At 47.3% G+C, this 26573-nt stretch overlaps 1 protein-coding gene across 1 annotated transcript; it reads right to left on the bottom strand.

Moving 5' to 3' along the window:
• Positions 1 to 954: 954 nt before the first annotated feature.
• On the bottom strand, positions 955 to 5231 carry LOC135900938 (uncharacterized). The gene is made up of 3 exons (XM_065430546.2): positions 3768 to 5231; positions 2474 to 2702; positions 955 to 1657 (listed from the first exon to the last, which is right to left on the bottom strand). The coding sequence occupies exons 1-3, from the start codon at positions 5089 to 5091 to the stop codon at positions 1117 to 1119; spliced, it is 2094 nt and encodes a 697-aa protein (XP_065286618.1). The 5' UTR covers positions 5092 to 5231; the 3' UTR covers positions 955 to 1116.
• Positions 5232 to 26573: the final 21342 nt, after the last annotated feature.

Below are 26573 nucleotides of genomic sequence, written 5' to 3'. Positions count from 1 at the left end.
ATATATATATATATATATATATATAAATGGGGCCAGTGGCGTAGCCAGAAATTTTGTTCGAGGAAGCTTTAGCTCGGGTGCTCCTATTTAAATACATGTAGAAGGAGAATCCGTTTTTCCCTGCAACCACTTCACCAAATTTGAGGAGGTTTGTTGCATTTAAAAGAAAAAGTTTAATTCTAGTGACTACTGGTTTCGAATTTTTCATTTAGGTGGTCAATTATTTATTAAAAATTGGCCAAATCGAAAATTTTCAGAAAACGAAACTATCATGTTTAAAACTCCGTGACTCAACAATGAAAAATGATATCACAATTCTGTGAATTGGATCTAATAGTACATCTAGAGCGGACAAAATGAATATGTTACACATGAATCTCAAAAAAAAAATTAGTGTTGTGGAAATATGGCTTGTGCAGAACCCTTGTACACCACGTAACCAATTCACGTAAGATAAATTCAGATACCAAACTTGTCCGCTTTGACTGTTATAATAGATGTCGTTTACAGAACCACAACGTCTGTTCTTCATGCATAGCTATTAGTTTGTAAACGTCGTGCTTCTCTTTTTTCAAACTTTCTAATTTTTCAAAATATTTTAAACAAAATTCAGGCCCTAAATCGAAGTTGTTTCCAACAGAACTAGGATTTAGCTTTCTCTCTCAAATACAACGAATTTCAACAAAAGCGATTAGCAGGATTTTCTAAGAAAAGCGTTTCTGCGTTTTACAAGTATTTGAATAGGCCGCATCGGATTGGGCCCGAGCTAAGGCTTCCTCTTAAACAATTTGTCAAGGGATCAAATCCATGAATAATAACTGCATTGTCATTGCCAAAGATGCTGCAAACGAATTCTTTAACGCTACGCACAGTCAAAACAATACAATATGTGTAACATAGCAGCGGCAGCGTAGCTGCCGTCATGTAAGAAGTGAGACGTTGACGACCCAGTGGTTAGCCGAGAACAACGCACAGGTGTTTAATGCACGTATATATAAAGCGAAAGGGGAAAGGGAAAAGGGGGAGTGAACATAGAAAAAGAACTTGGCGCCTGCGCATTGACAGCGCGCACATGACGCGGCGGTTTGATACCATATTTACAACATTTCTTCCCTCTTAAAAACGCTGCACTGGTTTGCGGGATCTTGTGGAGCGTCGAACAGGTTGCATGGGTACTTGGTCTGCCCCGGATGCCACGAGTGGTGGAACAGGTATCTGGTGGTCCAGGTCTCGAAACGCTTCTTGGGGTGAAGATTCTCCCGCGTCTTCGGGGCTCGCGGATGGCTCTTGGCAGAGTGGAGGTGCGCCCTGAGTACGGTCTCTGCTGATCAAGCCTGGGTCGGTTCCTGGTGGTTCATCTGGAGACGATTCAGTGCGGGTGCGCACTTGGTCGATGTGACGCCGCACGATTGCTTGAGGAGTCTCCACTGTGATCATCCGTCCTCCCGATGTCGCTGTTACCCGTCCTGGTATCGATTTACCATTTGACCCGTAGTTGCGGACATGTACACTACAGTCCGTTGGAGGCAACCACTCGTCGTTTTCCTCTTTAGAATTAGACACAGTCGCCGCAGGGAAGCAGGTGTCCAGGCGCGATCGTATCTGGTACCCCAGCAGCATTTCCGATGGCGACTTTCCGGTTTTCTGGGGAGTCCTTCTGTAATTAAGCAAAAAACGTGTAAGGTTATGCTCCAGCTTTCCGCGTCGCATCTTCCGGAGACCATCCTTGATTGTCCGTACTGCCCTCTCCGCCGCTCCGTTTGATTGCGGGTGATAGGGTGCGGTTCTTAGGTGTGTAATGTTGTTCCTGTCAGCAAACGTTGCAAATTCCTGGCTGGTGAACTGAGTTCCATTGTCGGATACGAGGGTTCTTGGTACCCCGAAATGGCTAAATATATCCCGTAGGCAGTCAATGGTGGTTGTCGAAGTAGCCTGGGTCAGCGGCACTGCTTCTATCCACTTAGTGTGGGAATCTACTACCACGAGAACCATTTTACCTTCTATTGGTCCTGCAAAGTCGACGTGAACCCGCGACCATCTCTCCTGCGTTTGAGGCCAACTTAGCGGCAGGGCCGCTGGTGGCATAGGCAAATTGGCAATGCAGTTCTCGCATTGAGCTGCCGTGCGCTCTACTTCGCGGTCTATTCCTGGCCACCAAAACAAGGACCGCGCAACTGTTTTCATTGCCGAGGACCCCTGATGCGTTTCATGCAATAATTGTAGCAAGCGCTTACGCGCTGCGACAGGTATGACGACACGGTGTCCCCAATAGACGAGATCGTGTGCCAGAGATAGCTCTAACTTGCGATCAGCAAAGGGAGCCAAGGAAGGGTCAAGTCGTTCTGCGCCTTTCGGCCACCCGTGTAACACGTTTTGCTTTACGCGAGCTAAGGTTGAGTCATTGGCCGTGAGCTCCTTCAGCTCACGTGTTGTGACTATCCCTTCATCCAGACTTTTCAAACAAAATACGTACTCTTCAGGATCAGGTTCCGTGACGAGATCGGAGCCCTGCAGAGGCAGTCTGCTCAGTGCATCCGCATTCAGTAGCAGCCTTCCCGGAGCATATTCGAGCTTGTAACGGTAGCCTCCCAGGTAGAGGGCCCAGCGTTGGATGCGAGCTGCAGCCATGGCAGGCGTCTGGCGGTCGGGCCTCAGCAGTCCTAGAAGTGGCTGGTGGTCGCTAACGAGGACGAACTCTCGACCTAAAAGGTAATCCCGGAACTTAGGCACCCCAAAAACAAGTGCCAGTGCTTCACGTTCTAATTGAGAATAATTTCTTTCGGCTTTTGTCAGGGTTCGGGAACGGAACCCGACTGGTCTGTTGGTGCTTCCAATTGTGTGAAAAAGAACAGCGCCTATACCACGAGCGGATGCGTCACATTCCAACTTCAGTTTCCTCGATGGATCAAAATGCACTAGTACCTCGGCGTCCTTAAGATGCTGCTTTGCCTTCCGAAATGCAGATTCCTGTGATAACTTCCACTGCCAGCGTGCGTTTTTTTCTAGCAACTGGTACAATGGGAACAGTGTATCGGACATATTCGGCAAAAACTTTGAATAGAACGAGAGCATACCAAGGAACGAACGCAGCTCACTTAGGTTTTGGGGACTAGGGGCATTCATGATAGCATCTACATTTTTCTCAGTTGGGTGAAGGCCGGTACGATCAATACGATGCCCAAGATAAGAGACAGATGGCTGGCTAAATTTACACTTATCGTATCTGAGCTTCACACCGTGTTCTCTGAACCGTTCTAACACCATTTGCAATCGAGCTCCGCAGTCTTCAACCCTTTCCGCGACTAGAACGTCATCCAAGTAAGCCTGAACGCCAGGTAACCCAGATAGTATGGTATCAAGTTTTCTTTGGAAAATTGCGGGAGCCGAGGAAATGCCGAACGGTAGCCTATTGTAACAAAACAGGCCTTTGTGAGTGTTGATAACGCAAAGCTTCCGAGAGTCCTCGTCCAAAAGCACCTGGTTATAAGCATCCCGCAAGTCGAGCGTACTGAACAACTGGCCTCCTCCTAATGACGCAAAGATATCTTGAATTACCGGAAGTGGGTACTGCTCCGTGGCGCAAGCAGGATTTAGAGTAGCTTTAAAATCACCGCAAATTCTGACCGACCCATCTTTCTTCAGAACGGGTACAATGGGCGTCGCCCAATTCGAATGCTTGACTGGCGATATTACACCCAGCGACACTAACCGGTCAATTTCTTGCGATACCTTGTCACGTAGAGCATATGGAATAGGTCTCGCCTTACAGAATTTGGGAACAGCGTCGCCCTTCAGCAGGAGGCTGGCTGGTGGTCCCTTGATCAACCCCAAGGTGTCTGAGAAAACGTCCTGGTATGTGTCGCAGATGGCATGGATCCTGTGACAGTCCACTTGATCCGCCGTGGCCTCGCCTTCACCCGTCACTTGTAGTACCGGAACGCCCACTTGTTCCAGGAGCATTAGCAGATCTCGGCCGCACAGGCTTGGTCCGGGGCAGTCTAGCACTACAAGGGCGCAGTTAACGGAAATATCGCAGTATTTCACACAAAGTTGAAGCTCGCCCACCACCGGTAAGCTTCCATTGTAGCAGGATAGCTGCACGTGTGAAGGTTTCAAGCTTGGCCAGCGTTTGTGATGTTTATCAAAAAGCTGTCGCGATATTACGCACACCGGGGAACCAGTATCTACTTCCATGGATAAATCCACGCCTCCCCAACTAAACGTACGCCTAATTGGTGGCTGAAGAGCATTCTTTCGTGCTGACGCCAACGTCCAGATGTGCGCACTATCGCTGTTGTCCTCTTCTGAAACGGCGTCTTCCACCGCCAATGCTTTCGCGTGATGGACTCTCCGATTGCTGGGAACACCGTTACCATTGCGGCTGCGACACATTTTTGCCAAGTGACCCCTCTGACCACAAGAGTAACATAGGGCTTTAGCCCATCGACAGCTGTTGCTGTCGTGTCTAAAACTGCCACACCTTCCGCACTCCAGTCGCCCTGCGCTTTCCGTGCTTGATCTCGATGGTAGCTTGCGATGCGCTTCCACTTTAAGCACAGGCGGTACGTCTACGGACATTGTCCTGGCGTCTTTTTCGGCAGTTTCAGCGGCTATTGCTATCGACTCCGCTTCCTCCAGCGTTAATTCCTTCTTTGACAGAAGTTGCTTTTGCACGGCCTTTGAACGCACGCCACAGACAATTCTGTCACGAAGTAGCCTGCTCAGCGAGTCGCCAAAATTACAATTGTCTGCTATGCGCCGAATTGCAACGAAAAAATCATGAATGGATTCATTCTCCTGCTGACAGCGGTTGAAAAACTGGAAGCTTTCAGCGATTTCGTTGCGTTTTGGGTCATAGTGGTCATTTAACACCCTGACTACTTCGTCATAGCTTAGGGCATTGGGCTTTGCAGGTGCTATCCTTCCCATTAGGATTTGGATCGTCGACGTGCTAAGTGCAGCCACTAGAAGTGCCCTCTTCTTAGTAGAATCCGAAATGGCATTAGCTTCAAAATACGCTTCCACTTTGATGAGGTAAGGCTTCCACTTATCTGCGACGTCGTCGAAGTTCGGAAGCATGTGGGAGGCCATCGTGGTCAGCGGTACGGCTGTCTGCGGGTACTTAGCGTCGGGTTCTACCTTGACTGCGTGGGTGTCTTCCTGGCTCGTCGCCACTGTAACGTAGCTGCCGTCATGTAAGAAGTGAGACGTTGACGACCCAGTGGTTAGCCGAGAACAACGCACAGGTGTTTAATGCACGTATATATAAAGCGAAAGGGGAAAGGGAAAAGGGGGAGTGAACATAGAAAAAGAACTTGGCGCCTGCGCATTGACAGCGCGCACATGACGCGGCGGTTTGATACCATATTTACAACAATATGTATTTTTTCATAAAAGAATATACTCGTACGTGCCAAAAATTTTGCCCAAAATAACTGATATCAATGCTTCCATATTTTTGTCTATTTAAGTAAAGAAAATATCACACGAACTTTAGAACTATATCAGTTCAAAACCAGGAAAGCAGTGCGTGCCACTGATATGAAAAATTAAAAGGCAATGAACTGAACAAGTTGAGGACAAATATGTTAACGAAACTTTTTCATTCAAGAACCGTGCTTACATTCTTGTATATATGCAATGGCCAGTGAAAAATCTCAATGACGCTGTAATTTGTTTTAATGTATTACGCAGGAGCAGCTGTCACCGGTCGTGTATCGTGAGTAATTGCACCGAAATCATAGTCGCAACAGAGGGCACGTATAAAAAGCAGGAATTCTGCAAGATATACGAGGGTAAGTCAAATGAATGTGAGCCAACAACGGGGTACTTTATTTAAAAGTAGTCTTCATTAGAATTTAGACATTTGTCCCATTGACTAACGAGTCGCGTGATTCCCGTCTTATAAAACTCCTTGGGTTGCTGCTTCAAAAAGTCTGTATCTGGTTCCCTTGAGCTGTTTTTTCGGTTGCCCCAAAATGTAGAAGTCGCAAGGTGACAGGTCTGAGCTGTATGGCGGATGCTGCAGCTTTTTCCACTTTAACTTTGCCAGTTTTGTATTAACGCCATAAGCGACGTGGGGACAGGCATTGTCGTGGAACAAGATGACCCCATTCGTCAATTTTCCACGTTGTTCGTTCTTGATTGCGACTGCTGTTCTGGCGTTTCACAATATCGGAAATAATTGATAGCCTCTCAAGATTTAGCAAATTCTATCAGTAATGGACCCTGACGACCAAAAAGAAGTCAACCACACCTTTCCAGCGGAAATGATGGCCTTTGCGTCCTTTGGGCTTGGTAAATTCGAATGTTTCCACTGTAAGCTTTGCCGCCGTGTTTCAGGCTCGTAGTAGTGGCACCAAGGTTCGTCCCCGATCACAAATGCAAAGAAGAAGTCGTTATCCTCATTGTGATACCCGATCAGATGAGTCAAGGCAGCGCGAAACTTCTCCGTCTTCTCTCGATGGATCAAAATCATGGGGATCCATTGCGCACCAAAGAGCCGATAACCGAGAAGCTCATGAATTATGGCGTGAACCGAACCGTGACTGATGTTCAGACGGTCTGCCAGTTCATCGATGCTTATCCTCCGTTCTTGTTTCATCAGCCCATGAACCTTTGAAATTGTGTGGGGGGTGATTGCACGATGGTTTTGGCCCGGTCTTGGAAGGTCTTTACAACGTCCTTTAAACCGTTTGCTCCAACGCTTCACAGTGGTCAATGAAATGCCGTGTTCAACGTAAACGGCAGCCATACGGCGATTAATTTCTGTTTTGGAAACACCTTTAGCTGTCAAAAACTTCGCGACACCGAGCTGTTCAACTTTTGAAGTGTCCATTATGTGACGCAACCATATTCAACCCAGTGTATGAGAGCATTAAAGAACAGTTATCTTCACACCTGCGTAAATGAGACATGCCGTTCTCCTACGCGCATGCCTCGCAGTATGAACCGTATGAACCGAACCTTTATTGCGAGGTTAGGGTAGGCGCACTTTCATTTGACTCGCCCTTGTACATTAGAAATGCAGATACAATGGGATATACAAATGCGAAAATACGGCTTGATAAAGGACAAAAAAGTATCACTGGAAACAAAGTTCACTGCATGTATACACAAAACCTCGCAACAAGATATTTAAGTATACGTATAAGTCTCCAATGAGTCTGTGTATGTAAGAAAAAGTAACTGTATGTAATGCGTGAAACAAGGCAAATAAACATGTTGCACAATCATAGATTCACAGAATCCTAGATTGCGCCCCCATTCCATCCACTCCCTCCGATGTATTGCGCGCGACGGAAGGCGGCGCGCTTGCTCCCCGCTTTTCTCCTTTGCGCACACAAGACTGAGCCACCACAGTCGGCTCACCCATTCCACCTCCCCTCCTACGCTTTCACTCGCACATACAGAATGCAGCGCGGGGTCACGATTTGATCACCCTTGGACTTTATACGAAACATGAGGGCGACGGCGACGGCAGGAATGAGCCTGGAGTGTCCATATAATTGCTTTCGCAATGATATAATAAACGTATCCGGAAACTGAAGCGTGCCGTCGCCCATTACTTTCCGCAAAAGAAGTATCAAAATCGAACTTTCACCATGCGACAATTCGCTGCGCCGCAACAATTAATTTTTTTTCTGTGGGGCGGAGGCACCGAAATGAAAAAAAGAACGCATAGGAAACTATGTTGGCCAGAATCGAATGCCTACATCGGGCACCTAATGGGGCTACGGAATTAATACCGAAGAAAACATGAGACGATTGGCCCACTGAGAACCATACGCATACTGCTCAGTATCCTACACCGGCGAAACAAGACTTTCCGGAAAGGTTCCGCTCAAGGAACGCGATGCAATCCTTAGAGTCCCCACAGTGCTGGCGGCGAGCGACCATTGTTTTTTTTTTCTCGCCTGCTATCCAGAAATCTTCCAAAACTCTGTCAGGTGAAAATCCACTCAGCCAGAGCAAACCGAACGCCCACCGAAGTGCACCGCGCGGTGGTCGGGGCCATACGAGAAAAACATATGCGCTCTGGCTCGCTCTGGCAGCCCGCGGGTAGGGTAGCGAGAACAAAAAAAAATTGAAGGGGCTCAATGTGTCCTCGGCGAATAAAAGTCAAAGTAGAAAAAATAAATAAGAACGTAGTTACTTTGGCTGGCTTTAGTTTCTTGACATGGATGTTCTGGCGTAGGTTGAAAAAAAATGGTGACATTTTTTATGTGACATGACGGCACAAATGAACCACCCCAACGCATCGTCTCATTGGACCTCGCTGCGTGCTTTGTCAACTCGTCTGCTAGTGTGTTGATTTGGCTTGTCTCGTTGTATGTTCCGATGTAAGACTTTAGAAAAGTCAACGGACCTTTGGCGTCAAATGTTTATAACAACAATAAACTCACAAAGTTCCGCAATTGAAAATTTAAAGCACAACTTTGGAAATGTCAATGCACATTTCACATCAAGAGCTTATGAGATTTATACCTATAAAGTTTCGCAATGGATATCCGCGCTCCATAGATTCCGTGGCCTCAGTGAGATGCCGTGGGAGCCCGCTCACAATCAAAGTGCGCTTCAAACTTTGTGCTCGGATGGGACTGCTTGGCTTTATGTGACTGCCGGTGTATGGGCGTTGCCACGAAATCCAGCCCGAGTTGTCTTTTCGAGCGTCAAAAAGACATTCTAGACAAAATCCAGAGTGATTTCCGGCGCCGGGGGTCGCTTTGGTCGGCGATGCATGGACAGCACGAAAAAATTTCGGGGGGGGGGCTGAAGCCCCATAAGCCCCCCCCCCTGGCTACACCCCTGATATATATATATATATATATATATATATATATATATATATATATATATATATATATATATATATATATATATATATATATATATATGTTCCCCAGGGAGCTTCCTGCAAGTAAAGAAATAATGCCATTGAAAAGAACATTTCCTACATTTCAATCGGAATCAAACCCTGGCCTCCGGGGTACGAGAGGATCACGCTTCCCCGAAGCTACAGTGGCTCCACGGTTCTGGCTGACTAAAGGCATGCCTAGAGCGTACGTCACTGCACATGTCACGTCGCAGCCATCTGGCTTACGTTAAAGTAAGGTGACTTCAGTTGGAATAAAGTGAACTAAGGTGAAGTAAAGTGAATGAAGGTGGACTAAAATGGATCAGATGAATTAAGTTTTGTAAAAGTTAGAGCAATGTGGATTAAAGTTAATTAAGGTAGAGTTGTGAAGGACACGTGACGATGTGTGATGACACGTATCATGAATGCAACCAATTATTTAGAGAAGTCAAAATGCGTTCGCAATCAAATCACATAAGGGTACTTAAGTGACTGTCAATTATTGCTTCGGCTTTCTTTCAAAACAAACCATGATCTTTTCTCGCTACAACTTTTTTGTTGCCGCATTTCTTGCATAGCTGATGGCGGACGCGTCAAAAATCAAGCGCGCCCGCTGAAGCCCCTAAACGCGCTATCGTGAATAGCCATGTCTTTTGATTTTGGCGGAGCAACAGAGAGGACAACTAAATGTCAGAGTCGATGCCTGCGTCACTGGCCTATCAGTTTATCCGTGGCAGCTTGTTACACCCACATCTCTGCACACAAGCGTGATGCCTTCATTCACAAACAGTACTTTTTGTCCATATTTCTCGATATGGAAAAGGCGTACGAAACGACGTGGTGCTACGGGATATTGCGATATTTGTCGGAGATGGATATTCGCCAAAAAATGCTTAATGTTATACCAAGCTACCTGTCAAACCGCATATTCCGTGCCAGAATTGGAAATGCTCTCTCCGGGCCATTTCTCCTGGAAACTGGGGTGCCACACAGTGGCGTACTAAGCTGTAGACTTTTTATGGTAAAAAATGATTTCATTACGGTCATCAATTCCTCGTACCATGTTTTATTCAGTTTACGTTACTGGTGTGCAAATAGTGTTCAGATCGTGTAATCTCGCAACTTGCGAGCCACAGGTTCAGCTTGGCCAGAGCAGGGTGTCAAAATGTGGTAATGAAAACGGATTTAGGCTAAATACTCAGAAAAGCTCCTGCATCCTTTTTACAAGGCGGAGAGGCCTGGTCCCAGATGTTGATATTGAAATCGATGGACAACGCATACTTCCGCACACGGAGTACAAATTTTTGGATGTCATACTCAACTTCAAACTATCTTTCATAACCCACATTAAATATACCAAGAATAAATGCTTAAAAACAATGAATATTCTTATAGTTTTGTTGCACACAACATGGCGTCGTATAGGAAGTGTGTAATAAACCTGTACAAGAGCCTCATATTATCCTGTTTGAATTGTGACGCTGTTGTCTATCACCCTGCCGCAAACAGTGCATTAAAGATACTGGATGCTTTTCATCATTTAGGGATCCGCCTGGCCACAGGCACCTTCATGGAGGACAAGTCTCGTTCCAAGTCTCCACGCGGAATCAAATGAGTGGTCATTTAAACTGCAAAGGCCACACTCTAGTTTTACGTATTTCCTCAAAGTGTTTTCGAACCCTGAGCATCCTTGCTATGCAACTGTAAATGACATGACGTGCTCTGCACCGTTTCATAATCGCCCAACATTCAGAGAACCCTTCTCGCTGCGTGTTAGGCAGCTTAGTGAAGAAATGGGTGTTTCGCTTCTAGAACACCGTCTAAAGACCTCAGCAAGGCCATGACTGCCGTGGCACTGGGAAATCGTAGAATGTGACACGTCATTTGTACAAGTCTGGAAGCACGCTTCACAAGACCAAATTCGAATGCATTTCGTAAACTACAAGCGAAATACTCGTGCACGGAATTTTACACGAATGCATCAGTCACATGCGGGCGCGTCCTATGCCGCAGTTGGACTATCATTTTTGGAATGAGACGTTCTGCACCCACTAACGAGCGTCTTTACGGCTGAAGCCTATGCATTATTGTTGGCCGTAAAGCATATCATACATATAAATTTAGAGAAGGCAATTATCTTCGAAGATTCATTAGGCGTAGTTAAGTTTTCATTGTCACTACAAAGCACATAAGTCATGCAGTTAATGAAGTCCATTCGCTTCTGTGCACTAGTTACACTGCTGAACAACGTATCGTTATATTCTGGTTTCCTTGCATCAGAGGAATTAAGGAGAATGTGCTTGCCGATGAACTTGTTACATCTACAGCCACGAAACCTCGCAACGCTCCCATAGCTGTCACAACTATAGATCTGAAACTTGTCCTGCGAAGAAAATTAAGAAGTTAATGGAAGCACCTTTGGAATGCTGAAACCTCCAACAAGCTTCACCTAATTAAACCTTAATTCGGCTCTTGACCATCAACAACGAAATCACGGACAGCCGATGTCCTCTTAACTCGGCTGAGCACAGGACACACGTACGTCACACACAACTGCTTATTGACTGGCGATGAACCTCTGATCTGTGGTAAATGTGGCGAGTCATCCATGTCTTATTGGAGTGCCAGGAAGCAGACGCTGAAAGGCAAAAAACACTTTCCTCTAGTACAGACAACCTGTCCATCTTCATCTAATAACTTTTTTTTTACAGGAAAGCTGTACATGCCTAGGCGAAACACTCGTGGTCCGACCACAGAAACCCTACTGCGGGGGTATGAACCACTGTTCAGGGAGCTATGAACATTCGTTTTACGTGACGGACGGACAAATTTATCGTTGACTAGGCATAGAAATCTACGTATTATTGCAGGGAAGGGACACAGAGGGGGATGGGATTAAGACAATATCATAATTACATAATTAAAGAAATACTTTTACAGCGAAGCTTTATATGCCTGGGGGAAACGTTCGCGGTCCGACCACAAAAACCCTCCGGCGGGAGGTACGGTGCGCCATTGGCTACGCCGATAGTGACGTCGTTTCTCTCTCGCAGCAGAGCACACGCGCAGGAGCCTCTCTTTGACTTCGCAGTAGGCCCAAAAATGTGTCCCTCTCTTTAGGTAAATGAAATGTGCGGCCCCGGTGTGGCACTTGTTAACTGCAGTGCACAAACAACCAAGTCATAAACACTATGATTGACGCATTAATTACGAAACACAAATAATTCAGAAAGGCTTTGATGAACCCGCTGGATTAACACAATGAATTGCTCATTGCACCTCTCCATGATGGTGATTATACGAAGCCCCAATGTGCGGCATTTCAAATAAACACTGTGATAAACCCATGCCAAACGTGTGCGTAACCTTATTAAGAAACACGAAGACGTAACCAATAACTGAATAAGAGTTTACTAAACGGTCGCAATTAACCATGCGATAAACATCGGTGCCGCACATTTCAGCTTCGCTGATTTACAATCTGTACGAGGTGCATGAGCGTTTTTTTTTGTAATGAACCACTATTCAGCACGAAATCAGTGCTAGATTTTTTTAATGATGTCCGCTTGCTGTGTGCTGTATGCTTGCTGTATCCCAAAAAATTAAAGCCACTGTTGCAATGGTAGCGTTTTGTATAGCGCACGCCCCCAGGCCCTTCTCGAATGGCCCCGATGAAGCAGTAATGCTACGAGCCAGTGGTGGCGCTGTTCATGGCAGCAACAACGTTACAAGGAGGCAAACAGCGACGAGGATTAGCCAGTGGCCAACGAGCTACCTCGAGCGTTCTACGTGATGCTACGTGTATGAAAAAACGTCCACTTATTCCTGTTCAGCTTGGTTATCAATTGGCAACAAAGATGGGATTATGACCGCACAGCAAGTATGCCTAAACTGAAACCATTTACCGGAGAAGGCGGCCAGGAATGGGAAGAGTATGTGGAGCATTCGGAATACTGTGTTACTGCAAATGACGTTGCAGAAGACAAACCCAGAGCCGTGTTCTTGAGTGGCTGTGGGCAACCAACAAACTGATGCGCCGGCTTCTGGCACCGCAATGACCATCGGAGGCTTCCCTAGCGTGCAGGCCAGCTAAAGATGTCAGAGGGAACGTAGCCAATATTATGCAGAGCTTGCAATGTACCGTTTGCACTGCGCGATTTAGCAGAAGCAGAACTTCAGCGGTTACAGCAAAAGGGCATCCTGAGTCATGTTCGGTTATCGGAATGGGCGGTGCCCATCGTGCCGGTGCTAAGAAAAGGATGGTAGAATCAGTATCTGCGGCAATCTCAAACTCACATTCAACAAGGCTGTCATTACTGAAGTGTGCCCCATACCGAAGCTGGAGGAAGTATGGGCGAAGTTAGCCGGAGAGATAGACATTTTCGAAACTACATCTGCGACACGCCTATCAGCAGATAGATGCTGTGCAAAAAAAAGTTCGTTTTTACGAACACACAAAAAAGGCCTTTTCTGCTACAACAGGATGCCGTTTGGTGTGGCCTCGGCACCAGCCATCTTTCAAAGGGAGATGAAGGCGTTGTTACGAAGTTGCGAAGGCACGGTGGTGTACTTTGATGACATACTTGTTACCAGGTCCTCCACAAGACAGCACCAGCGGAACCTGGAGGTAGCACTGAGAAAAAAATGCAGAAAGCCTGGTTCAAGCTGAAGTTGAACAAGTGCTTGTTTTTCCATCTAAGTGTGGAATACCTTGGGCATGTCTTTGATGCCAAGGGTTAGCGAGTGGCACCTGGCAAGGCTTTATTTATTTATTTCACAATAACCTTAGAGGTCCTCTAGGAAGGGTATTACATGGGGTAAAGGTTACATCGGTGAAGCGAAGAACAGTGCATAAATGTAAATACAACACAAAAACAAAACTGGAATAAAATTATTTGTAGTGCATCAACGTAAAAACACAGAGGAAAGAAGAAATGAATAAAAATAGTTATCTCTACAGCAACTTTAAATTATTTGCACAACCTATAACCACATCACAGAGACTGGTTATCGGCGCATGAAAAAATAAATAAGTTTACGAATCAGAGAGTGAAATGCTATATTCAAGGCACCCGAAGCAAATAATATCAAGGAATTGCAGATCTACTTGGGCCTGATAAATTTTTACGAAATCTTTCTACCGAATGTCTAGACAGCACTCCAACCCTTGCACGAACTTTTAGAGAAGTGCACACCGTGGAAGTAGGGTGGAGAGCAAAAGTCAGCTTGCGCCAAAAGCAAGACACAGCTTATATCAGCATCAGCGCGGTATACTACAACCTTAATTGGCCGCTCCTCATTTGTTGTGATGCGTCGCCTTATGGTGTGAGAGCCGTGTTAGCTCACAGGCTAGATACCGGAGTATAACGGGCAAGAACGTTCGCGTCCAGACGACTGACGCCTGCAGAAAGGAACTGCAGTCACCTGAAAAAGAGGCATTGGCTGTAATATTTGCAGTAACCAAGTTTTACCAGTATGGGCACGTTGCAAGTGCTAGGCGGCGCCCTGTCTTTCCGACCCCTAGCGCCATCTGACGAATAGTTGCGCGAATGCGGTAGGATTACTCACGGCGTCAGCAGCTTGCGCTGCGTGTTTGGCGCCCTATCAAACGGTAGCGATGGCGCACAAACAGCGTGCCGATATTAATTTTAACCGGGTTTCGGGAATTACAAGATCTTGACAGCTTTTTTCGTGAAAAGAATTCAGAGAAAGGAAGTCGTCTATTTGAAGTGGGGCACGTCTACGACGTGAGGAAAGTGTTGAACTCGCACTGATCGAAGTGACTGCAAGGTGTATTCCGCAAACGAAACATAACGCACCAGCGAGATTCGTGAAGCTCAGCGTAAGTTACTTCGTTATCTACGGTGTGAACGCATGAAATTATAGGTGACATTGATTCTTGAAGATCGGCGACAGCAGAAAAATCCTAGCGGGGAGCTGCGATTGCCGTGCTGGCTTCGCAGGGAAGTACAAGGACGCCGCGGTAGTTTCCCTGTACATACAGGACGGCAAATGCGAATCCAAAACATCTCTTCCAGGAACGTGGGGCGTACGAACGACTCGTAAGACCTACCCGAGGTATTCTGACGTTGCTCTCCCCAAACACAAATAAAGGTGAGGAACTTACCAGTTGTGTTAGACAACGCTGGGAAAATATTTTCGCCCAAATTACTGAAAGTGCGATACTTTTATGTTGCGATTTTTCAGTGCGTGCAAAGGAGGTTCCATAAACCACGTCTTCAAAAATGTTGATCTCAACTGCCCCGCCCCGCAGGGGCGTCTGCGTCAGCAGGCGTTTGGTGTGTTGCGACACCACGTACCCGAGCACACGAGGGTTGGACCCTCCCGCGTGTAGCCGTGCGCGGCTTAGCCATGTCTGGGGAAAAAGGGATCCTGGGGGTTGAGCCGATGCTGGGTGTTTGGACCTTTAAGGCCCCCCGGCGGAGGCAACACACCTCTTCGGCATCGGCTTCACATAGACGGCACCCCCGGACTGACCCACCCGGGGGAAATCGGCAGTCGCCTTTTCCTGTCCTCCTCTCCAATCTTCGTCTTTCTCTCTCGCCTTTTTCAACTTTCCTGTCTTCTCTTCACTTCTGCTAACTTCCTAGTCTCCCGGCGGCAAGGGTTAACCTTGTGTAGCTAGCCAGCCTTGGTTATGCTGTATTTGGTTATAGCAGTGATGTACGGCTGGCGTTGGCAGGGTTTCTCTAGCAGGAACTCCTGTCACGTCCCCCTGTTGGGCTCCATGGTGGGTGGTCGGCATCGCGGCCGAAAACCCTACTGTACTCATGGTAAACGCTTTTCCTAAACTCCCTGATCGCCCTCACAAACGAGGGCGCACCGAAGATCTCTTTCAGTTTTTTGGACGACAAGTCCAGAACTTTCCTAGATATCATGTGATCCACTCAGAAAACCCAGACAAACTAGTGCGTAACATTTCACCGTTCCTTGTTTCGAAGTCTTTAACTGAAGTTTTTGGAACAGGATATAAGGCGTCGAGAATGACAAGTGGTGATCTTCTCTTGGAGCTCCACGATAAAAAGCAGTACGAGAAACTGCCGAAACTTGTCTCATTTGGCGAGACCCAAATAACAGTAACTCCGCACCGTACCATGAACACCACCAGCGGCGTTGTCTCGGACGATGACATGCTAGAGCTCACTGAAGCTGAACTCTTGGAGGGCTTCAGTGAACAGAATGTCATAAATGTTAAGCGAATTAAGATCAGGCGAGACGGTAAAGAGATCAATACGAAACACCTGATACTCACTTTCGGTTCAAGTGTCCTCCCCGAGTCCATCGAGGCCGGTTATATCAAACTTCGTGTTAGGCCATACGTGCCCAATCCTCTCAGATGCTTTAAGTGCCAAAGGTTCGGCGACAGTTCACAGAACTGTCGAGGCCGGCTGACATGTGCCAAGTGTAGTGACACTGAACATTCCTCCGAAACATGCCAGAAGACTCCACATTGTGTCAACTGTGATGGCGAGCACGCCGCATACTCGCGCGCCTGCCCGTCCTGGAAAAGAGAAAAAGAGATTGTGACAATCAAAGTCAAAGAAAATATATCTTTCAAGGAGGCACGCAGGCGGGTGTCATACCTGTCTAAGAGCAGCTTTGCCGATGTGGCGCGTGAGGGGGCAGCGTCACAACGGCCTCCGGCGGCTGTCCGACCCACAGGCAGTGAGTCAGCAGTTACGCCATCTGCCCCAGCGGCGGTTGCAGCTAGCACTGCTCCGTCAACCGAGGAGAAGGGACCATCCACCCCGAAGGTGGGTGCAGCCGAGGCTGCCCCAACCTCCCAGACCCCTTCCAGCGCTGGCAACGGCCAACGCAGCCAAATCCCCCAGGGAGCCACATCGACCTCCGGGCTGGTGGGCGCAGGGGTCTTGCCCTCCAAGGCGGGACTTCATCTGAAAACCTCTCGCTCGCAAGAGCGCTTGTCCGGCGCCTCACACGAGGCAATGGACACTACACCTGTCCCCAAGGCGCACCAAACGCCTAAGGAGCGTCGAGAATCGCTCGAACGCTTCAGAAAGAACAAAACACCTATTACAGGGCCTCGAAAGGGCTCTGTAATATAAGGCATCCACTCCGTTTCCGTAAACACAGCACAAATTTACCTTAAACATGGATACACAAATCATTCAATGGAACATCAGAGGTCTCCTTAGAAACCTTGATGATTTGCAAGAACTCATCCACAAACATAATCCAAAAGTGCTGTGTTTACAGGAAACACACTTAAAATCTAAACACACAAACTTTCTCCGTACGTATGTTACGTTTCGCAAAGATCGCGATGATGCCGTCGCATCATCGGGTGGTGTTGCGATTCTTACTCATAGAAGTATTGCGTGTCAACCTTTACAGCTACAAACGCCCCTTGAAGCAGTGGCGGTTCGAGTTGTCCTACTAAACAAACTCATCACCATTTGCTCCCTTTACATATCCCCGCATTACTAACTGAACCAACATGAATTTCACTCCTTGATCTATTAATTGCCAGAACCTTATGCTGTTCTTGGCGATTTCAATGCGCCCAGCTCCCTGTGGGGCGACTCTCGTATAGATGCGCGAGGTCGCCTTGTTGAACAGTTCCTTTTTTCTTCTGGAGCGTGCCCTCTCAATAAGAAAGAAGCCACATATTACTCTCTTGCAAACCGATGCTTTTCGTCAATAGATCTTAGTATAGTCTTAGTATAGTCTGTATAGTTAGTATAGTCTGTCAATAGATCTTAGTATAGATCTTAGTATAGTCTGTACTGCCTGAACTTGAATGGGAAGTTACCGACAACCCTTACCGTAGCGACCACTTCTCTATACTGCTAAGATCATATAAAGAAAACGAATATCCACCATACGCTCCTAGGTGGAAGATTGAGACAGCTGATTGGGAGAAATTTCGATCTCTAACTAGTATCTCATGGGCTGACCTGTCTTCGTTAAGAATTGACGCTGTAGTCGACTTTTTTACAGCATTCATAATAGATGTCGCATTTAAATGCATATCAGAAGTAAAAGGCTTGGCCTGCAAACGGCGTGTCCCATGGTGGAACGACGACAGTAGGATCGCTCGTAAAAAACAGAACAGGGCGCGGGGGTTGCTACACGCTTCTCCCACTGCAGAGAATCTAGTCAACTTTAAAAAAGTAAAATCCGAAGGCAGGCGAACCCGCCGACAGGCCAGACGAGAAAGTTGGCAGAAGTTTCTATCGAGTATTAACTCGTTCAGAGATGAGGCGAAAGCCTGGAACACGGTCAATAGGATAAGAGGGCGACAAGCACATGCACTCCCTTTGGTAAACACAGAAGAAGATACCCTACAAGATCAGGCGGGCTCACTTGGGGAGCACTTTGAGAGCGTGTCAAGTGCCAACCATTACTCGCAATCCTTTCTGAAATATAAACAAATAGAAGAACGTAAGCCACTCATGAGAAAATGTCAACAGAATGAACCATACGATTGTCCTTTTTAGCATTGCCGAGTTGAGAGCTGCCTTGAGCGCATGCAAGAGCTCTGCCCCGGGATCTGACAGAATCATGTATGAAATGATCAAAAACTTACATAAAGACACCCAAGTTACACTAGTCACAATTTTCAACACGATTTGGGCTGCGGGATACTTCCCGACTGCATGGAAAGAAGCCATTGTGATCCCGGTTTTGAAACAAGGCAAAGATCCTTCCTCAGTGGCAAGTTACCGCCCGATAGCCCTGACAAGTTGCCTTTGTAAGGTATTTGAAAAAATGATCAATCGCCGTCTCGTGCATCTCCCAGAGTCCAGTAAAATGCTTGACTCATTTCAATGTGGTTTTCGGGAAGGGCGATCTACAACCGACCATCTTGTGCGCATCGAAGCGAGCATTCGCGATGCCTTCGTGCACAAGCAATCTTTCTTATCTGTATTTCTGGATATGGGAAAAGCGTACGACACAACCTGGCGGTACGGAATCCTGCGCGATCTTTCCGCGCTAGGTATCCGCGGCAATATGCTAAATACTATAGAGAGCTACCTAGAGAACCGTACATTTCGAGTGAAAATAGGTCCTGCACTGTCGCGTACATTTATGCAGGAAACTGGGGTACCCGGTGGCGTACTCAGCTGCATGCTCTTTGTCGTAAAGATGAACACGCTTCGTGCATCTTTACCACCCGCTATTTTCTATTCCGTCTACGTAGACGATATACAAATAGGTTTTAAATCCTGCAACCTCACAGTCTGCGAGAGACAGGTAGAGCATGGTTTGAACAAGGTGTCACAGTGGGCAGAGAAAAGTTGATTTAAAATCAATCCTCACAAGAGTTCTTGTGTTCTGTATACAAGAAAGAGAGGCCTGGTTCCGGATCCTTGCTTAGAACTGTGTGGAAAACAGATACCTGTAAACAAAGAACACAAATTTCTAGGTGTTATACTTGACAATAGACTCACTTTCATCCCACACATAAAACATCTTAAAGAAAAATGTCTGAAAACAATGAACCTATTGAAACTTCTATCGCAGACTACGTGGGGTAGTGACAGGACGTGCCTAATGAATCTCTATAAGAGCCTGATTCGGTGACGATTAGATTATGGTGCCGTGATCTATCATTCTGCCGCCCCGAGCGCGCTAAAGATGCTAGATCCGGTCCACCATCTAGGAATCCGCCTAGCCACGGGCGCTTTCAGAACGAGTCCCATACAAAGTTTATATGCAGAATCGAATGAGTGGTCACTTCATATCCAAAGAACATACATCAGCCAAACATACTTTTTGAAAGTCCACTCTAATCCTCAACATCCTTGTTATAATACCGTTAACGAGATGACATACGCTACACTCTTTCGCAATCGTCCCTCCGTAAGACAGCCTTTCTCGCTGCGTGTGAGGGAGCTTAGTGAAGAAATGCATGTTCCACTCCTCGAGCTTCGCCTAATGCATCCAGCCAAGCTGCTACCTCCTTGGCAGTGGCAGCTGATACAATGCGACACATCTTTCGTTCAAGTTACAAAGCACGCTTCAGACATTGAAATCCAAATGCATTTCCGGGAACTCCAACACAAACACTCCTGCACGGAGTTCTACACAGACGCATCGAAGTCGCACGACGGGGTGTCCTATGCAGCCGTCGGTCCATCCTTCTCGGAATCCGGCGTACTGCATCCGGAAACTAGTATCTTTACGGCTGAAGCCTACGCAATATTATCGACCGTGAAGCATATAAGGAAATCAAAACTCAAAAGATCAGTTATATATACAGACTCCCTAAGTGTCGTGAAGTCTTTGATATCGTTCTGTAAGCACAAAAATCCTGTTATAATTGAACTCTATTCCGTGTAATGTAAAGCATATGTATCTAACCAGCATGTGATTATATGCTGGGTGCCTGGCCATAGGGCCATCCAGGGTAACGTTCTAGTGGACCAGATGGCCACATCAATTTCATTGCATGCAGTTAATCCTAATGCTTCAGTCCCTGTCACAGACCTGAAGCCTCTGTTAAGAAGGAAACTACGAAACCACTGGCAACGCATGTGGGACGAAGAAATAAATAATAAACTGCATGTAATAAAGCCACAATTAGGTTTCTGGCCTCCTGTAACAAAATTCCGCTGGACAGATGTCCTCTTCTGCCGTCTAAGAATAGGACACACTTTTGGCACACATAACTTTTTACTCACGGGAAACAAGCCTCCAACCTGTGGTAGATGCGGGGAGAGGCTGACCGTCCTCCACGTCCTACTGGAGTGTCGGGAAGCCGAATCTGAGAGGAAACATTTTCTCTTAGCATACCGGCAGCACATCCCCCTTCATCCTGTTATGTTACTTGGTCCAGAACCACTCTTTGACACCAACGCCGTCCTAGGTTTTTTGAAAGATGTATTGCATGTTATTAGCCCCACACATTCGTAGCGCTTCCTCTCTTCAGAGGTCCTATTCTGTCGTCTAAGAATAGGACACACTTATGGCACACATAACTTTTTACTCACGGGAAACGAGCCTCCAACCTGCGGTAGATGCGGGGAGAGGCTGACCGTCCTCCACGTCCTCCTGGAGTGTCGGGAAGCCGAATATGAAAGAAAGAAACATTTTCCTTTAGAATACCGACAGCACATCCCCCTTCATCCTGTTATGTTACTCGGCCCAGAACCTTTATTTGACACCAACGCAGTACTAAGCTTTCTGAAAGATGTTGTCTTGCATATTTTTAGCCCCACATGTTCGTAGCGGGTCCTCTCTCCAGAGGATGCCGCTGCGATAATTATTTTAAATAGCAGATGCCTCTAGGCCCTTATGGTTCAAGGGCTCTGGCGAGGCAGTAGTGCTGTAAGCAATTTAACATCTCGCATATTTTAAACATTGTATCATTCTTTTACGATGGATTTTAAAGTTCATAGTATCCGTCATCAGTCATCGCCATAATTTTATAGCGCGTAGATTTTACGCACTTCACAGCGACTATTTTAGGCCACTTTACAGCCAAGTCACATCTTCCATAATACATCCTTAACACTACCACCAGTCATGGCGCTCTTTGGCCAAACCTGGCCCTTGCGCCACAAAACAACACACATCATCATCATCTCTTCAGAGGATGCCGCTGTGATCATTATTTTGAATAGCAGATGCCTCTAAGCCCTTGTGGTTCAAGGGCTCTGGCGAGGCAGCAGTGCTCCAAGTAATTTTACGATCTTATATATTTTATATTTTGCATCATTATTCTACGATGGATTTTAATGTTTATAGTATTCGTCATTAGTCATCGCCATAATTTTATAGCACGTAGATTTTACGCACTTTACAGCGACTATTTTTAGGCCACTTTACAGCCAAGTCACAGCTTCCATATTACATCGTCAACATTACCACTTACCCGCCGTGGTTGCTCAGTGGCTATGGTGTTCGGCTGCTGAGCACGAGGTCGCGGGATCGAATCCCGGCCACGGCGGCCGCATTTCGATGGGGGCGAAATGCGAAAACACCCGTGTACTTAGTTTTTGGGTGCACGTTAAAGAACCCCAGGTGGTCTAAATTTCCGGAGTCCCCCACTACGGCGTGCCTGATAATCAGAAAGTGGTTTTGGCACGTAAAACCCCATATATTATTATTATTAACATTACCACTTGTCATGGCGCTCTTTGGCCAAACCTGGCCCTTGCGCCATAAAACACCACACATCATCATCATCATCATCATCACCATCATCAACTGCCCCTTAGTTGATATGCTGGGCGCAGAAGGCTGTACGCCAGCTTAGCCAGCTGCAACCCCTCCTCAAATCTCTCAGCAAGCCCTAGCGCTGTTTGAATGGGAGAGGAATGGGAAAGAGTTCGACAGCTTTACTGCGGTACAGTGTGAAAACAAACTACTTTGTTAGCTGCATATCCTGGTACGCGCTGCAGGTGTCCCGTTGCTGCCATATTGCTGTAAAAGCAAAGAATTCAGCGTTAACGCACTTGGCATAACGCCGGGACATAAAACAGCTTATGCCGTCGGACGAGCGCTATCCAGTGTTGACGCCGTTCTGCTTCATACGGCCGGCTTGAAAACCTGTAAAACTTTGCTCCTCGTGAGTTGGTGTACGTGCTATTGCAGCCCACTACGCAACAGCTCGGGTTGCACTTCGGCATTGCTCAGAAAAGGCAACAGCTACGCGCGAAACAGTGCACAGACAGGCTTTCCGAACGCAAGCGGGCCGGTCGTATCCTGCCGGTTCCGCGCTCGCCGCCGCGAGGGGAGCCCTAGTAGGTGCGGGAACTACGTTCGCAACCTGCCTTGGGGCGGACGCGTGCTCGACATTTTTGCCGACCACAAGCCCTTGTTGGGTCTGTTGGGCCATGATAAGGGTATCCCTCAGCAACATTCACTGCACCTGTTACGCTGGGCTTTGACACTAAATTGCTGCTTACATGTACCAGCTGGCATATCGTAAGGGAACAGAGCTGCAAATGCTGATGGCCTCAGTTGCCTTCCACTAGCTGGCTGCCCAGAGAAAAGAACTGGTGGTCGGCAATGTGCTCATGCTGGCGAAAGAGTACCCGACCATGTCATAATCCGCAGCTGTGTCCCCATCACATTGAAGAGTGCTCAGTGCTAGAGGGTTATGTTGTCTAGGGTTGCAGAGTAGTAGTGCCCACAGCTCTTCGCCATCTTGCACAGTCTTATACCCATTGCAATTAAGCATTCTCGTTTACTGATTATGCCAGCACAGATGCGGCTGACACGTATCGATCTGCTCACAAGTGTTTAGTACCAGCACCCCGCAGGGGCGTCTGCGTGAGCAGGCGTTTGGTGTGTTGCGACACCACGGACCCGAGCACATGGGGTTTGGACCCTCCCGCGTGTAGCCGTGCGCGGCTCAGCCGTGTCCGGGGAAAAGGGGATCCTGGGGGTTGAGCCAATGCCTGGTGTTTGGACCGTTACGGCCCCTCGGCGGCGGCAACACACCCCTTTGGCCTCAGCTTCACGTAGACGGCACCCCCGGACTGACCCACCCGGGGGAAATCGGCAGTCGCCTTTTCCTGTCCTCCTCTCCAATCTTCGTCTTTCTCTCTCGCCTTTTTCATCTTTCCTGTCTTCTCATCACTTCTCCTCACTTCCTATTTTCCCGGCGGCAAGGGTTAACCTTGTGTAGCTAGCCAGCCTTGGCTATGCTGTATTTGGTTATAGCAGCGATGTACGGCTGGCGTTGGCAGGGTTTCTCTAGCAGCAACTTCTGTCACGTCCCCCTGTTGGGCTCCATGGTGGGTGGTCGGCATCGCGGCCGAAAACCCAACATTACTTATGGAACATGCTTTTCCTCAACTACCTGATCGCCCTCACAAACGAGGGCGCACCGAAGAAGTTTTTCAGTTTTTCGGACGCCAAGTCCACAATTTTCCCCGTTTTCATGTGATCCACGCAGAAAAACCAGCTAAGCAAGTGCGAACAATCTCCCCGTTCTTTGTATCTAAGTCTCTTACCGAAGTTTTTGGCCCAGGATATAAGGTGTCAAGGATGGCTAGCGGTGACCTCCTCTTGGAGCTCCGCGACCTAAAACAATTTGAGCAACTGCCTAAACTTGTATCATTTGGGGAGACCCAAGTAGTAGTAACCCCGCACCGCACGATGAATACCTCCCGTGGCGTTGTCTCCGATGATGATTTGCTAGAGCTCACTGAGGCTGAACTGTTGGAGGGCTTCAGTGAACAAAATGTCATAAACGTCAAAAGAATCAAGATGAGGCGAGACGGTAAAGAAATTGCGACCAAACACATAATACTCACCTTCAATTCAAGTGTCCTGCCCGAGTCAATTGAGGCCGGGTATATCAAGCTTCGTGTAAGACCGTACGTGCCAAATCCCTTGAGATGTTTCAAATGCCAGCGTTTCGGCCACAGCTCGCAGAGCTGCCGAGGCCGCCAGACATGTGCGAAATGTAGTGCCCTTGAACACGCCACTGAAGCATGTAATAACTCTCTCCACTGTGTGAACTGTGACGGGGATCACGCCGCGTACTCGCGGTCGTGCCCCTCCTGGAAGAAGGAAAAAGAAATAGTAACTATAAAAGTAAAAGAAAATATAACGTTCAAAGAGGCACGCAGGCGGGTAGCATACCTGCCAAAGAAAAGCTTTGCCGAAGTGGCGCGTCAGGGGGCAGCGTCACAACGGCCTCCGGCGACTGTCCGACCCACACGCAGTGAGTCGGCAGTTACGCCATCTGCCCCCACGGTGGTTGCAGCTAGCGCTGCTCCGCCAACCGAGGAAAAGGGGCCATCGACCCCGAAGGTGGGCGCAGCCGAGGCTGCCTCAACCTCCCAGGTCCCTTCCAGTGCTGGCAATGGCCGGTGCAGCCAAATCCCCCAGGGAACCCCATCGACCTCCGGGCTGGTGGGCGCAGGGGTCTTGCCCTCCAAGGCGGGACCTTCCCTGGTAACTTCTCGCTCACAAGAGCACGTGTCCGGCGCCTCCCAAGAGGCAATGGACACTACAACTATGCCCAAGGCGCCCCAGGCGCCTAAGGAGCGGCGAGGTTCCCTCGAACGCTTCAAAAAGAGCAAAACCCCGGTTACAGGGCCTCGAAAGGGCTCTGTAATCTAAGACATCCCTTCCGTTTCCGTAAACACAGCACCAATTAAATTTAAAATATGGATACACAAATCATTCAATGGAATGTCAGAGGTCTACTTAGGAATCTTGATGATGTTCAAGAACTTATCCATAAACACAATCCAAAAGTGCTGTGTTTACAGGAAACACACTTAAAATCCAAACACACAAACTTTCTCCGTACGTATGTTACGTTTCGCAAAGATCGCGATGATGCCGTCGCATCATCGGGTGGTGTGGCGATTCTCACTCATAAAAGTATAGCATGTCAATCTTTACAGCTACGTACGCCCCTTGAGGCAGTGGCGGTGCGAGCTGTTCTGCTAAACAAACTCATCACTATTTGCTCGCTTTATATACCCCCACATTACAAATTAACTAAACATGAATTTCAGTCCTTTATAGATGAATTGCCAGAACCTTATCTGGTTCTTGGCGACTTCAATGCACACAACTACCTGTGGGGCGACCCTCGTATAGATGCGCGAGGACGTCTTGTTGAACAGTTCCTTTTCTCTTCTGGTGCTTGTCTACTGAATAAGAAGGAAGCGACATACTATTCTCTTGCAAACAGAACATTTTCTTCAATAGATCTTAGCCTAGTCTCCCCGTCACTATTGTCTGAACTCGAATGGCAAGTTAACAACAATCCTTACGGAAGCGACCGCTTCCCAATACTGCTTAGAACACCCGAAGAAAAGGAATATCCACCACAGGCTCCTAGGTGGAAAATTGACACTGCCGATTGGGAAAAATTTCGAACTCTATCTTGTATTTCGTGGGATGACATGTCCTCGCTAGAAATTGACGCTGCAGTCGAATATTTTACAGCCTTCATAATAGATGCCGCATCTAAATGTATATCACAAGTAAATGGTCTATCCTGCAAACGGCGTGTCCCGTGGTGGAACGACGATTGTAGGATCGCACGTAAAAATCAGAACAAAGCGTGGGGGTTGCTACGCGCCTCCCCCACTGCGGAGAATCTTATTAACTTTAAAAAAGTAAAATCACAAGGCAGGCGAACCCGCCGGCAGGCCAGAAGAGAAAGCTGGCAAAAGTTTTTATCGGGCATCAACTCTTATACTGAGGAATCGAAGGTCTGGAACAGGGTTAACAGGATAAGAGGACGACAAACTTATTCACTCCCCCTGGTGAACCCACAAGGCGATACCCTGCTTGAACAAGCAGACTCACTTGGGGAGCACTTTGAGAGTGTATCAAGCTCCAACCATTATTCGCAATCATTCCTGAAATATAAAGAAATAGAAGAATGCAAGCCACTCATCAATAAATGCCGACAGAATGAACCCTATAATTGCCCATTTAGTGCTGCCGAGTTGAAAGCGGCCTTGAGCGCATGCAAGAGTTCCCCACCAGGATCTGATAGAATCTTATATGAAATGCTCAAAAACTTACACAATGACACGCAACTTACACTACTTACACTTTTCAACACCATCTGGGATGCAGGGTACCTTCCATCCGCGTGGAAGGAAGCCATTGTAGTCCCTATTTTGAAAAAAGGCAAAGACCCTTCCTCGGTGGCAAGTTACCGCCCGATAGCCCTCACAAGCTGCATTTGTAAGGTGTTCGAAAAAATGATAAATCGGCGACTCATTCATTTCCTTGAACAGAG

Source organism: Dermacentor albipictus, chromosome 2 (genome assembly GCF_038994185.2).
Source record: "Dermacentor albipictus isolate Rhodes 1998 colony chromosome 2, USDA_Dalb.pri_finalv2, whole genome shotgun sequence".
NCBI classification, from domain to species: Eukaryota; Metazoa; Arthropoda; class Arachnida; order Ixodida; family Ixodidae; genus Dermacentor; species Dermacentor albipictus.
This window is presented reverse-complemented; position numbering and strand designations above follow the sequence as displayed.